The sequence below is a fragment of the Pseudochaenichthys georgianus genome, chromosome 10 (genome assembly GCF_902827115.2).
Source record: "Pseudochaenichthys georgianus chromosome 10, fPseGeo1.2, whole genome shotgun sequence".
Lineage (NCBI taxonomy): Eukaryota > Metazoa > Chordata > Actinopteri > Perciformes > Channichthyidae > Pseudochaenichthys > Pseudochaenichthys georgianus.
The window spans coordinates 40,955,392-40,971,512 of record NC_047512.1 but is presented as its reverse complement, the minus strand read 5'-3'; the positions used below and the strand labels follow the sequence as shown (position 1 = coordinate 40,971,512).

Genomic DNA, 16,121 nt, shown 5'->3' with positions numbered 1-16,121 from the left:
GCAACGTGGAACTTCTTCCCCACATCCCACGGTAAAGGCGCACCGGACGGCATTGGCGGAACAGTAAAAAGAACAGCTGACAACCTGGTACTGAGAGGAAATGATGTGACAGATGGACACACATTCTTTGAGAAGGTCTCAAACAGTCTGAAGGGTGTTCAGCTGCACTACATTGTAGAAGAAGACATGGAAAGATATGATACACTTCTCATAGATCCTCTCAGACCGGTTCCCTCAACAAGACAAATACACCAGGTAATCGCCCATGAGAACAGGATCCACTACAGACAGCTATCCTGCTTTTGCAGCAAGATGTTGGATTGCCAGTGCTTCTGCCCAGCTACCTTCTATTGTCAGGGCCCAGATGAACAGCAGAGTGATACCCGTAGGGCAAGAAAGAAAATACCTTTATACATGTTGTGGGAGGAGATGGAAAATGAGATGGGAGGGGAGATGGAATTGTTGGATGAGGAGCCATTGAAAGGTCCTGAGGGTACTGTGACAGTAACGACTGTTAGCAGCCTTAATAATGGAGACTGGTTAGCAGTAGTATATGATGACCACTGGTGGCTAGCCAAGACCATTGCTGTGGATACTGAGCATCAAGATGTGAAAGTGGAATTTCTGCATCCCCATGGTCCAACAGCAAAGGTTAAGCCCAAGTGCGGCAAGAAGGATGTCTGTTTCTGCCCAGTTCAAGATATCATAGGGAAACTAATGGGAAATGCATCACCAGTCCAATCAAGAACAAGAGAGATCTACAGTATTGCCCCTGATGTGATGGACTTCATAGAGCGTGAGCATGTCCGACGCCTGCTGCTCAAGGCACAAGTCCCTTGTGTGACTGCATTCATGCTTTAAAGCCTAGTGGTTTTTTTCAACGTAAGCACCTCCTCAACACGTGTGTTCCTGCTCTCTTCTTTTTCCTAGCTTTGAAGTATGCCATGTTTTGCAGCATCACCTATGGCTGATTGTTAGCTTAATTACATTTCTTCACTTATTTGTTGTTATAGTTTGAAACGCTGTATTTACAGTTTGTTTATTTCAGTTGAATGAAAAATATGTTCAGTATAAGACAAGGAGTTGTTATTTATGAATCTATTGTCACTTCCATCTGTTTAAAAAAGCATTTGTTCATTAATCAGAAATGCAAATACAATTTTGTCAACAGTTTCCTGTCAACACTGTCAGGTCTTCATCAGCAACCTCAGATGTATGTTTTTGTAATTTTTCTGGGAAAAAACTAATTCTTTCTTCAGTTTTTGTTGTTTAAGTAATAAAGGATCATCAGATCTACACCCTCTTGTGTCTTATTCCCTTAAGGATTTTTTTTAATCTGTGTAGCCTATTCATAACAGTGTGAAATTAAGCCGTTAGTTTATATATTATATTTTATTGCATATCAGAGTAACTAAACACAATTACAACATACATCAGAACTTAAGATTCTTGTCTCTCTCTCTCTCTCTCTCTCTCTCTCTCTCTCTCTCTCTCTCTCTCTCTCACTAAATGCGCTATTTTCACACACCCACACAGAGCCGAGCTTGAATGACACAAGCACACTTTTATTTCCATGCAGCACGGTTAATGTATTATATTATTGAGGTAGAATTGTCGGGGGCTACAGAAAATAGCCTGGATGTTACAGACAATGTGAATGCCACAGGATCTGGACACAAGAGGAAGGTGGTTTCTGTAGACCATGGTTTCTTGAGACCATGGTTCAAATATTCAAATATTCAAATGGTTGACCATGGTTTCTGGAGATGACATTGTGACCATGGTAGGCTGACCATGGTTGACCATGGTTGGCAATGGAATACCATGGTGACCATGGTCAACCATGGTTATGTTTCGCAGGGGTGGACCAAGTGAGGTTGAGGTGGAAGAATTTGAAGCAGCAAGCTACCAAAGACCACGGCCAGGCTAAAGACCCACAGACAGGCCCGGACTGGCCATCGGTAGGACTGGGAGGTTTCCCGATGGCCTGTTAAGTGGCCTGCCCTGCGAAATGAACCATTGTAGACCATGGTCTACCATGGTAGAACATGGTTCATTTAACCATGGTATAACCATGGTAGACCATGGTTAGACTATGGTAGACCATGGTTGGGATATGGCACCACAGTCAACCATGGTAGAGCACTGATATAAACCATGGTCTACCATGGTCATAAACCATGGTCTACCATGGACATAAACCATGGTCCACCAGTACCATGGACATAAACCATGGTCCACCAGACTGGAAATAATATAAATTAATACAAGCTTTTCAATAGTTTCAAGCATTTAATTTTAAAATATGTGTATAGATCATGTTAATTGCACTTAATTTCATCTACAGTACACTGTCACTCTATAGTTGCACACACTCATTAAATGCTCATTAAACAGTTGGTGAAAATGTAAAGACTATTGTATATACATTCATCAGGTGACGGTGCCTGCATGAGCCTCATTAGAATGATTGTCGACCATGGTTTCTGTAGACCATGGTTTCTTGAGACCATGGTTCAAATATTCAAATGGTTGACCATGGTGGACCATGGTTTCCGGAGTTGACATTGTGACCATGGTAGGCTGACCATGGCTGACCATGGTAGACCATGGTTTCTTCCCCATGGTACTGTGACCATCATGGTATTTTGTGGTCAACCATGGTATTACCATGGTTGGCAATGGAATACCATGATGACCATGGTCAACCATGTTTACGTTTCGCAGGGGCGTGGCCTGAGGATTTTTTTTTTGTATGTATTGTGAACGCAACGCTGCGCAAATGTGGGTCTGACTCTGCCTCACAGAGTGTGACTGGCTGTATACATGATGTGGCCTGCCGACATGGCCACTTTCATACAGATCATACTAATGCCCTCAATTGGTCTCTGTGTGTCATTCAAGCTCGGGAGGGTGTGTGTTATGTGTGGCGCGAACGAGTGAGATAAAGCGCACGCACCGGTTATGTGTATTGTTGTTGTTAGCATCTGGTGCTAGCTAGCTGCGCTAACGGATATAAGGAGCTGTTTCAACAACAAGGTGGGGGGAGAGTCCTCTGCTGTCAGACTGAGAGGCTGATGACTACAGCTCAGGTGAGGTAAAGGACTCTCTGAGTGTTTAGATAGTTAACTTAGTCTAAGTTATCTCAGTCGGTCTCAAACGGTTTGGTCACCATTTATGTAAACACATTATTTCCATTTGAGGGGGGAGTGATTAGTAAAATATGCATGAATAATAAAAAATAAAAAACATTAACTAGGTGAAAAAAGGTAAGATAAACTATTCAAACTTGTTGAGAGCTAAAACTAGTCTTTGCTTCTGCCTCAAAGAGGAGAAGGGAGGAGAGGGGGAGACAGGAGAGGCTGATTCAGGAGCACAGACACACTCACAACTATAAATGAACCAAAAACAAATAAATAAACAAGTTTCAATGTTTTTTCATATTGGATATGGTATGTTATTGGTTATGGCCATGTTTTTATGATGTTATGATTATTTAAATGTATACAGTTATGTTTCATATGGGTGTAGTCTCTTTATTTCCCCCTCAAAGTGCACCAGATTGATGCATTTAAGTCCAACATTTAAAAAAAAATCTTACCGGCGGGCATGCCCCCGGACCCCCCTATAGGATTTGAGGTCCACCCCGACTTACAATATGTTCACAAATAGATTTGCAATTTTTTTTAAATAGTACAAATGGCACAAAAAACTGGTAGTGACCTGGCTGGGTGTATAATTCCCGGCCTGACTTATTGTCCCAGTCCGGCCCTGCCCACAGACGGGTAACAAACCATATAAAAGGGGACAATACACAGATGTGTTACTGGATATCATTGGTGGTCAGCAGTCACAATCTTTACATGGAATACCAAACGTTGTACTGGATGGTGAGTCGCAGGTATGTGTGATTTTATCCTTGTCCCTATAGAACTACAATTATTATCTTGTATAATTGTTATTTTCATAGTACTACAATGGCTATATGTCTTATATAGCATCCGAGTACTACAATTCTCCAGGAGCTTGCATGCTTGTGATCATCTTATTAAGGGGTATAAAGTATATTGATAAACTTTAATTTCAGGTCATCAATGCACCTGATGTGACACACACCATTGAAGATGAGGTCCTCCTGACCCATGTGGATCCAGAAGCTGGACCTTCAGCCAGGCCTGATGACACACTGCAAGAGCCACCTCGAAAGAGAAAATGCAAGCGCACCAGACAACCAGAGCAGAGGGATGATGCCTACGAGACGGAGAGGGCAGAGACGCAGATCCGTCTGGCCGAAGAACAAATACAGCTAACTGAAACCTCACTGAGGATTCAGCTCCCCAAAGCACGCCTGGAAGATCCAGCTGCCTTTGAATTAATGTTTTATTGTTGTTACCCTAGTGGGACTATTTTTTTAAATTTCAATTCCATTATGATTTGATGTCCTTTATGTATTTAAAAATATAATTAAACATTATATATGTCTCTGCAATGTGGTCTCTTGTCTTCCTTGTATTATTTGTCATGTCCACTAGATGGCGATCGGTAGGATTAAAGCACTGATATTCAGGATCGAGTCATCTTGAAAAGTCTAATTTGGATCAGGCTGATCCTATCCTGAATTGCTTTGAACTCCAGGGACAACATTTGGCCGACTTGTCTGATCCTGGATCACAAAAAATGGGTTTTTAAAATGTGATCGATCTGATTGAGATTAAAAGTGTTGAACTCCTGGGCCCAGATGACTAAAGGGAACTCTGAGGTTATTCTGGAGAGCTTCCTCAGTTATTGAACACATTTCTGTTTCTCTGAATACTCAGATTAAATGTGTGATACTGTTTTATTCACCAAAAGACTACAAAAGTAAACATTATATTTTATTTACTTATGCTTATATTGAAAGCGAAACCCTTACAATCTGTGCATCAAACCATGAAGATACAAACTCAAAACAGCAGTAACCTGCAAGTAAATGTGTTACAAATAAAACTAAACTAAATGCTGGGTCATTTATTGATTTTGTTATACAACAAGACAAAAACAAGACACACAACATGCTCCATCTGTATAATACATGAAATCTTTTGAAAACATTATGCAGAAAATAAAAGACACACAATTCAACAGTCTCAGGAACTGCACCTCTTCATCCATCATTGAAGGGCCTCCATACATTCTCAAACACCTGCTGTCTAGCTCTTAATATATAGGATATCTCCTCCAATGGGAGGCCTGACAGCAACTGTCGTAACCAACGAGTGATGTTTGGGCTGTGAGGCTTTTTCAAAAACAATGCAATACAGGTTTTGGTGTAGTTTATAAAAAAGCAATAAAAAAGACTTTGATATTACAACGGCAGCAGTACATGTCAAGCATATTATCTTCTCAGGTTTCAGTACTTAAAACAAAGTGCTTGTGGAATCCTCAAACAGCAACCCCCCAGAACAACTTCCTAACGACAGAAAAGAGGGGGTTCTGTCTGTTTTTTAACCGTCTGAGACTGGAAGTGTGAACAGCATGCCTCGCTTGGCAAGGTGCACCGATGTGAGAAAGTCATTTGAACCACCAAGGGTCACCCAATGAAGTATGCAGCAGTGATGTCAGGCTTCTGATGCAGACATGCCGTGTTAGTGGGTTTGGATGTCTTTGAGAGCGATAAGAAAAGGAACCACATGAGCCCTGGCCCGCACCCAGATCATTTCAAAGGAGACATATACCACTTAAATACTTCAAAAAGTAAAAGTCCTGCCTTTCAAATCTTACTTAAGGGACCAGAGTGTAGTATTTAAGGGGGATCTGTTGGCATAAATGGAGTATAATATTTATGAATCTACGGAGTGGTGTGTGTGTGTTTTGAGGACGAAAACATCAACACACACACGGATGCGGTCATCTGCTACATTGGCAAATGCATCGATGACGTGGTACCGAAGATTAATGTACGAACATTCCCAAATCAGAAGCCCGATAAACGGCGAGGTGCGTTCCAAGTTGAATGCACGCACTATCGCGCACAGAGGTGGAGATTCAGAGGAGTACAAGACATCTAGGTATGAACTCCGGAGAGCTGTCTGCCGTGCAAAGAGACAATAGAGACAGAGTGGAGTCCGACTTCAAATAATGACAGACTACAAAGAAGCAGCGGGGGGGTGCTGCGGGACTGTCTGCGTGCACATCTCTCCCAGATGAGCTAAACTGTTGTGTTGCACGATTTCAGATCAGACAGGCTGTGGAGGCACAGGATCAGGAGCCCTGCCCTTTTGTTTTAGACAGGGTGTGTGTGCAAACCTGACCTTCTACAGGTGCTCCATAGAGAGCATCCTGACCTTCTACAGGTGCTTCATAGAGAGGATCCTTATACAGGTGCTCCATAGAGAGCATCCTGACCTTCTACAGGTGCTCCATAGAGAGCATCCTGACCTTCTACAGGTGCTCCATAGAGAGGACCCTGACCTTCTACAGGTGCTCCATAGAGAGCATCCTGACCTTCTACAGGTGCTCCATAGAGAGGACCCTGACCTTCTACAGGTGCTCCATAGAGAGCATCCTGACCTTCTACAGGTGCTCCATAGAGAGCATCCTGACCTTCAGGTGCTACATAGAGAGGATCCTGACCTTCTACAGGTGCTCCATAGAGAGGACCCTGACCTTCTTCAGGTGCTCCATAGAGAGCATCCTGACATTCTACAGGTGCTCCATAGAGAGGATCCTGACCTTCTACAGGTGCTCCATAGAGAGGATCCTGACCTTCTACAGGTGCTCCATATAGAGCATCCTGACCTTCTTCAGGTGCTCCATAGAGAGCATCCTGACCTTCTTCAGGTGCTCCATAGAGAGGATCCTGACCTTCTACAGGTGCTCCATAGAGAGCATCCTGACCTTCTACAGGTGCACCATAGAGAGGATCCTGACCTTCAGGTGCTCCATAGAGAGGATCCTGACCTTCTACAGGTGCTCCATAGAGAGGATCCTGACCTTCTACAGGTGCTCCATAGAGAGCATCCTGACCTTCTACAGGTGCACCATAGAGAGGATCCTGACCTTCAGGTGCTCCATAGAGAGCATCCTGACCTTCAGGTGCTCCATAGAGAGGATCCTTACCTTCTGCAGGTGCTCCATAGAGAGCATCCTGACCTTCTACAGGTGCTCCATAGAGAGGATCCTGACCTTCTACAGGTGCACCATAGAGAGCATCCTGACCTTCTACAGGTGCTCCATAGAGAGGACCCTGACCTTCTTCAGGTGCTCCATAGAGAGCATCCTGACCTTCTACAGGTGCTTCATAGAGAGGATCCTGACCTTCTACAGGTGCTCCATAGAGAGGACCCTGACCTTCTTCAGGTGCTCCATAGAGAGCATCCTGACCTTCTACAGGTGCTTCATAGAGAGGATCCTGACCTTCTGCAGGTGCTCCATAGAGAGCATCCTTCTACAGGTGCTCCATAGAGAGGACCCTGACCTTCTGTAGGTGCTCCATAGAGAGCATCCTTACCTTCTACAGGTGCTCCATAGAGAGGACCCTGACCTTCTTCAGGTGCTCCATAGAGAGCATCCTGACCTTCTACAGGTGCTCCATAGAGAGCATCCTGACCTTCTACAGGTGCTCCATAGAGAGCATCCTGACCTTCTTCAGGTGCTCCATAGAGAGGATCCTGACCTTCTACAGGTGCTCCATAGAGAGCATCCTGACCTTCTTCAGGTGCTCCATAGAGAGGATCCTGACCTTCTACAGGTGCTCCATAGAGAGGATCCTGACCTTCTACAGGTGCTCCATAGAGAGGATCCTGACCTTCTTCAGGTGCTCCATAGAGAGGATCCTGACCTTCTACAGGTGCTCCATAGAGAGCATCCTGACCTTCTACAGGTGCTCCATAGAGAGCATCCTGACCTTCAGGTGCTCCATAGAGAGCATCCTGACCTTCAGGTGCTCCATAGAGAGCATCCTGACCTTCTACAGGTGCACCATAGAGAGGATCCTGACCTTCAGGTGCTCCATAGAGAGCATCCTGACCTTCTACAGGTGCTCCATAGAGAGCATCCTGACCTTCAGGTGCTCCATAGAGAGGATCCTGACCTTCTACAGGTGCTCCATAGAGAGCATCCTGACCTTCAGGTGCACCATAGAGAGGATCCTGACCTTCAGGTGCTCCATAGAGAGGATCCTGACCTTCTACAGGTGCTCCATAGAGAGCATCCTGACCTTCAGGTGCTCCATAGAGAGGATCCTGACCTTCTACAGGTGCTCCATAGAGAGCATCCTGACCTTCTACAGGTGCTCCATAGAGAGGATCCTGACCTTCTACAGGTGCTCCATAGAGAGGACCCTGACCTTCTTCAGGTGCTCCATAGAGAGGACCCTGACCTTCTTCAGGTGCTCCATAGAGAGCATCCTGACCTTCTACAGGTGCTCCATAGAGAGCATCCTGACCTTCTACAGGTGCTCCATAGAGAGCATCCTGACCTTCTACAGGTGCTCCATAGAGAGGATCCTGACCTTCTACAGGTGCTTCATAGAGAGGATCCTGACCTTCTGCAGGTGCTCCATAGAGAGCATCCTTCTACAGGTGCTCCATAGAGAGGACCCTGACCTTCTGCAGGTGCTCCATAGAGAGCATCCTTACCTTCTACAGGTGCTCCATAGAGAGCATCCTGACCTTCTACAGGTGCTCCATAGAGAGCATCCTGACCTTCTACAGGTGCTCCATAGAGAGGATCCTGACCTTCTACAGGTGCTCCATAGAGAGCATCCTGACCTTCTACAGGTGCTCCATAGAGAGGATCCTGACCTTCTACAGGTGCTCCATAGAGAGGATCCTGACCTTCTACAGGTGCTCCATAGAGAGGATCCTGACCTTCTACAGGTGCTCCATAGAGAGCATCCTGACCTTCTACAGGTGCTCCATAGAGAGGATCCTGACCTTCTACAGGTGCTCCATAGAGAGGATCCTGACCTTCTACAGGTGCACTAGAGAGAGGATCCTGACCTTCTACAGGTGCTCCATAGAGAGGATCCTGACCTTCTACAGGTGCTCCATAGAGAGCATCCTGACCTTCTACAGGTGCTCCATAGAGAGCATCCTGACCTTCTTCAGGTGCTCCATAGAGAGGATTCTGACCTTCTACAGGTGCTCCATAGAGAGCATCCTGACCTTCTTCAGGTGCTCCATAGAGAGGATCCTGACCTTCTACAGGTGCTCCATAGAGAGGATCCTGACCTTCTACAGGTGCTCCATAGAGAGCATCCTGACCTTCTACAGGTGCTCCATAGAGAGCATCCTGACCTTCTACAGGTGCTCCATAGAGAGCATCCTGACCTTCAGGTGCTCCATAGAGAGGATCCTGACCTTCTACAGGTGCTCCATAGAGAGCATCCTGACCTTCTTCAGGTGCTCCATAGAGAGCATCCTGACCTTCTACAGGTGCTCCATAGAGAGGATCCTGACTAGCTGCATCACGGCCTGGTACGGCAGCTGCACCGCCCTCAACCGTAACGGCCGGTCTACACTACAGCGTCGAAAGCTCCAATCTGCCCATTCACTTTGAATGGGGTGACGTCACGTAGCCTCGCTTTTTCGCCGAACTGAATTGTGGGTAGCATAGCGGTCCGTCTCAGGCGTCTCCGGCGACAGAAGTTGAACACCGAGTTCAACTTTTGACGCCGGAGACGCCGGAGTAGCCAGCGCCAGCCAATCAAATCCCGTTTCGGAAAATCTGACAGCTCAAGCCGTAGCCAATCAAACCGCGTCTAAGCTGGGAGAGATATCCCGCCGTTCATTTCTATATTTCAAAAAAAGTCGGAGGAGAAACTAACTATCGCCGTAGCAAATCACCCGGTTTTGTATGACCAGACCCTCTTCACCTACCGGGATACAAACCGGAGGAACCAGGCATGGAGGGAGGTGGCAGAGACAGTGGGGGAAACTGGTAGGTTTTCGCCTGTTTGGGGAGTTTATATATATATTGCTCCCATAAAATCCCCGGGGGTTTTTGCTTTGTATGTCGGGGGCGGGAGATTCATGTGATTGGTTGTTGGTCGTGTTGCTTGAATAAAATCCCCAAGCTCCAGACACGCCCAGCTCCAAGCTATTTTTGAAGCTGTAGTGTGGACGCTCCGTAAGCTGCCATCCATGGAGGTCCTCTACTCCCAGCGGCTCAGGAAGAAAGCCCTCAGGATTACAAAAGACCCCGCATCATTTATGAGAATACATGTCACACAACATGTTACACACGAGGTGGTCTTAAATAATATATCAATATTTATTTATTTATCCAAGTTATGTTTTTGTGTGCACTGAGGAGTTTTAAACAGGCGTTTGTTTAATCATTTTAAGATTGGCTTTAATCAATTTGTGCAAATTAATTCTTCATATCGTCACCTTCTTAAACTAATGGCCTAAGTCATATTTTGGAGAAAATGTTTTTTTTGCCTAAATCATCTCTTCTTGATGCTGGCCACCTCTGGTAAAATTGCCTACATCCTTATTGAAAGGATAGTGCTGTTCCTACCCTGATAGTATAATGGCCTATGTCAAGAGTGTGACTTAGGCCATATATTTAAAAAACATAATGGCTTAAGTCACATTGTCTTGTGACTTAGGCCATTTGACAAGCTTTACAAAATGGCTACTTCAAGAAAAAGAAAAAACTAACAGATAAATTAAGTTATTTTCATGGTTCAGGGCTTGTCCCCTATTGGGAAGTGATGTTTACTATACTATAGGCTGGGCTATAAATGTTGTGTAGTTATTTAGTCTTTTACTTTCACAATGTATAGTTACTGTAGCTACTGAAGCTATACTGTAGGTACTATAGTTACTGTAGCTAATATAGCTACTGTAGCTCCATGAAGCATGCACACATTCCCTTCTGGGACAATAAAGACTAATCTAAAAACTAATCTAACCTTTCAAAAGTAACGGTTACAATTACTGCATAATTATGAATTAGAAAAAGTACATTTTGCGTTTGTCTGTTTCAATTCTTAATATTGTATTATTGTCTCATTTTTCCACATTACATTTCCATCTTATTAGGAAAGATTACATGTTTTTTTAATTGAATTAGGCCAAATGATATTCATCAAAAATAGCTTTAATGTATTAATACATAGGACCACAGTGCAATTACAAAACATTTTTTCATAATGATCACAGTTGTGACCGTACGCCTACTCCTTTTTGGTAGGAGATGCACTTGACTTTTCAGACACCGATCAGGAATCATCCAATGAAAACGAGACCGTTGTTAAAGAGATGGAGCAGCATGTACCAGGCCAAGACCCTGTATCAGATGGAGCAGACAATAACTTAAACACTCTCATTGAAGAAGAGAGTGTTGCTGAAGATGCCAAGCAGACCCGTCCACACCATGAAGAAGACTTAGATGATGATGATGTTATCATTGACCCAAACTACAATCCATCCTCTGATGAGTCCTCTGTCCCTGAAAATGAAGACATTCTGGCAGCAACTTCAGAACATTATGGTCCTCATCTAGAGGATGTATGAAAACAATATGGTCAAAAGGAAACAACATAAATACCTCAGCCCAGAAACATGGAAGCAAAATGAATCCAGGAAGAAACATCTCAAAGGAATGGCATACAAGGTCAAAGGTGGCAAAGAAATAGCTGCAAAGGCTATGGGCCTTCCCTGCAATTCGAAGTTCTGTCAACGAGTCACGACTCGAGACTGTCAATCCATTACAGAAGAGCAGAGGCAGTGAATATTTCAGAAAGTTTGTTCAATGGACAACTGGGAAGAACATCGGTTATACGTCACCACTTTGATCACAAAGGTTACCATGAAGCGAAAGAAAGAAAGTTGGTGAGGGATCCAGGCGCAGTTCATCATTTTCCTACCAACTGAAACTTCAGGATGGAACGAATCTTAAAGTGTGCAAAGCTTTTTTTCTTCTACACTTGGTATCCCTGAAAGAACCATTACACTGGCTGAACAAAGACACCATCGACCATGACGAACAAGTGGCAGACCCGCCAACTACATCTCCACCTCAGGGTGGCAAAAATGCAAAGCTGGAAACTGCTGTCACAGAGTTCCTTAAGGACTGGTTGAAGGATCTGCCCACTGTTGATTCACACTACTGCAGAAGCACAGCGACCTACAAAGACAAGAAGTTCCTTCACCCAGGCACAACCATCTCCCAACTACATCAGGAATATCAACAGGCAGCCGCAACTGCTGAAGTTGACGCTCTGCCAATCAAGGAGAGGAAATTTCAGGACCTTCAGTCCATGAAACATGTCATGCCCTTCGAGTGTCATCAGCTTTTTGACAATTTGCCACATAATTACACACACACACACACACACACACACACACACACACACACACACACACACACACACACACACACACACACACACACACACACACACACACACACACACACACACACACACACACACACACACACACACACACACACACACACACACACACACACACACACACACACACACACACACACACACACACACACACACACACACAAATCAAGATGACTGAGAAAGATTCAGGGGATAAACTGATTTAAAGGTCCCATGTCATGTTTTTCCGGTTATTACCTGTCCCCTAGTGTGTTATGTAGGTTTTTCTGTATGTAAACAGTGTGCAGAGTCACAAACCCTCAAAGTGCACCCTGTAGCGAGTAAAACTCTAACACAGAAAAGACCTGTCTGTGCTGCCCCAGAACGCCTCGTTGGACATTTCTCTTTTTCCATTTGTTTCTTCCTGAGTATAGTGACGTAATCTTACCCAGTTCCAAATGGACCAATCCGTGGAGCTACACACACACACACACACACACACACACACACACACACACACACACACACACACACGTGTCACACACACACACACACACACCCCCCCCTTATCTTTTCTCAGCCGAGATGTTCCGCTGAGTTTTGCCGGCACACTCAGCCGCAGCTACGTGGATCTCCACTCACAGTTCGCCACACACTCACGTGTGTGTGCTCAGGCTGAGTTCCGTGGTATCTCGCAGACCCCAAGCAGCAACCAGGAAACGACACCAGTAATACAGCTCACACTGTCCGCTCCTCGAGCCTCAAAGGGCGGAGCAGCGAGCCCCGCAACGTCTCGCCAACACAGCACCCAGACCCCACGCAGCATTCTCATCTGTTTGTCATTACTGGTGTCATTTTCTGGTTGCTAACTAATGCCATTGTAACACATAATCACTGATGTTCAGCTGTAACGGTGGTGGACTAATCAGAGCACAGTGGGCTCACAGGGTGGGGGGGGGGGCAGGAGCTCCAACAAGGTGTGTAGGACAGAGAGTGAATACACAGACTATAGAGATGCTGTTTGAGAAACCAATGTGAGTTTGGAAAATTGAACAATGTAAATCTATTCTAGTAGACCTCAACAATGGAATTATGATCAGTCGAAATGGCCATGACATGGGACCTTTAAATGGAAAAGGGTTAGCTGCAATTAAAAACACAGCAAAGAAGAGCTGGAGGGAGTATGAGGAGAGGCACATGCCTCCTCAGGGTTAGATTTACTTGCCTTTTGTTTTATTTAGCTAAGATTTAAGTTGTACCTTTTGAGTTTGCTATATTGAATTAAAGGGCCAACAACGTCCAAACTGCCCTCTCTTTTCTGAGTCTCTGTATGCTCTTCTAGCATTTGAAACTGTTAGTGGCCGACCCAGCCATGGTCTGTCACAGTAATGCGGAAGAGAGAAGTGCACTGTTTTGCCTAAGTCACTTACTCCAGAAGTAATAAGGCCTAAGTCAGGTTTCAGATTGCCTAAGTCACAACAACATGTTCGTAAATTGGCCTATGTCATCTAATCCTCTTATTTTACACAATTGACAGACAGTGTTATTTGTACGTCAATAGTCATATATTGTCATAACCTTTTTGTGTGAAATAATTAATATATATCATATATTCTATATTTGGTTCAGTTTTTTCTGTTTTTTGAAAAACTTTCAAATATGACTTAGGCCATTGGTTTAAGAAGGTGACGATATGATAAATGAGAGGTAACAGAGAGAGGGAGAGAGAGACTAACTGTTCTGTCTGCTGCTAACTGTCTTTATAATTTTATAATTATAAAAAATATGTATTTCATTTGTTGATAAGGGCTAAACGGGCCCCATTCCTTACTTTTCCTATGGCCCCTGAATCACTAAAACTGCCCCTGTGAGCTTTTTCTTAGTTACTGCACACAGACAGCAGGGACATAAACAATGGCATTTCTAAAGAATGACAAAATGAAACAAAAGAAATGTAAAGCTATATCATTCAATTAACTTAAAAACTGCTCAAGCATTAGATGGACACAAGAGGGTAGTACAGAGACAGGAATAATAATAATAATAATAATAATAATAATAATAAGGAGAAATTGTACAATTAATAAAAACTGATATATATAGCTATAAAATGATATTGTGTTGACCTATAGAGCTTTTGTTTGAAGTTCCATAAAAAGGACAATCATGGGGGAACGTGGCTTTGATGGTTAAAAAGTACTTGCCAACACTGATATAATTCTGCCACTCTTTCTGACTTTTTAGTTAAAAAAACATTAAAACAAATAATTACAGATAAATATTACTTTACCGCTCCTCTGAATCCTGCTTATTCTTTGGGTATGCTGTATGGTGGTTATTCTGGGTAGGGCCATTCTTAAGAATGTACAGGTCTTGTTTTCAGGTGTAGAATTTGAGACGACCACTGCGTAGCCAGCAGAGAGTGCCACAGTCAGTGACGCGTCCTAAAACTAATGTCTTATTATATACATCCATGGGGGAACCATGATGGGAACAGGGGGACAGGCCGTGCTCATTATATATCCATGGAACAGGCGTAGGGGGCGTGCTATTGACGTCGTTCCTCTGTAATAAACGCTGATTGGATTGTTCATGAAATGTTAACGCCCTCTGCCCGCTGGTCCTGCCTCCATAGTACACGTTTCAGAGGCTCGAGACACCGGAGGCGACAGGGGGGGAGACATGGATGTATAATAAGAACGGGGGAGCTCTGTAGGTAGTTCTTTTTGTTTGGTCCTCCTGATCCGTTTGCTAACGAAAATGCAACATTTAGAGAAATGTCAAAAGTAGGTCTCACGGATTTTGGTGCCCTCTGAAAAACATTATGGACTAAACCATGATTGTCTCACCCCTCAGTAGCGGGAGTTTCGAGACTCACCAGCAACATGACGTAACTTCTGCCGGCCGGCTTTCTGTTACCTTCAAGAGCACCGCACAAAGGAAGTGTTCCTATCAAACCGATTGCGAGGGGAAAGTTCTCACGCTTTTAAAATAAATGGCTCGGTTTCTTCAGCGTAGGTGACAGACAGCATCCGGTAACATACAGCTCTTTCTACGCTAACGCTGAACACTGAAGAATGAATCCAGCTCGTCGCTGTTCGGCTTTGTTAAGCCAACTATGTGCCCCCTCGAGGGGAGGGACGGCAGCCAGGGGGCCGCTCTCCCAGGCAGTACGGGGACTCAAAAGGACCTGTCCTCAGCTGAAGCCGAGCAGAGCGTCCAACACTGGGCCAGCATCAGGTAGGACCACCGTACACCTTCTTACCTTCAGTAGGCTCCTCGCCAGCGTGACAGCTCTAACGTTAATAGCTATATCGGCCTTTCTCACGTTCCCCAATTACGTCACAAACAATAAGCCTACGTCAAAGCGCGCTGACTCATCAGTTCTGTCACTCAGACTCAAAATGGGATTGATTTCAAAAACCAACTCCTTCTTGAAAATGTATCAACAGAGATACTCTTGTTTTATCCGGCGTTGCTACTATCCATCATATTTAAAGTTGTTTAGTGAAAAATGTATTCTTTAAGTATACTTGTTGTTCAAAGTGCGACCAACACATTAGTTCTGATTCCCTGATGAGGATTGAACAGGACCCCTTCCCCAGTGTATGTATGGGTCAGAGAGGTCTGGAGAGTCTACACTGACCTCGGACCCACATGTAGGGACCTGACTCCCAGCTACAAGAGAAACAAATGCGTTCAAATCCTTACAGAGGACATGCATGTAATCAAATAAGAAATGAGAGAGAGAGAGAGAGAGAGAGAGAGAGAGAGAGAGAGAGAGAGAGAGAGAGAA

At 44.4% G+C, this 16,121-nt stretch overlaps 1 protein-coding gene across 1 annotated transcript in view; it reads left to right on the top strand.

The window, feature by feature from the left end:
* The first annotated feature begins 14,977 nt into the window (after positions 1-14,977).
* Positions 14,978-16,121, top strand: part of nocta (nocturnin a) — a 10,341-nt gene continuing 9,197 nt past the window's right edge. Inside the window, exon 1 of the mRNA XM_034093354.2 lies at positions 14,978-15,565. Coding sequence (XP_033949245.1) covers positions 15,403-15,565 — 163 coding nt within the window. The 5' untranslated portion in view covers positions 14,978-15,402. The remainder of the gene's footprint in view (positions 15,566-16,121) is intronic.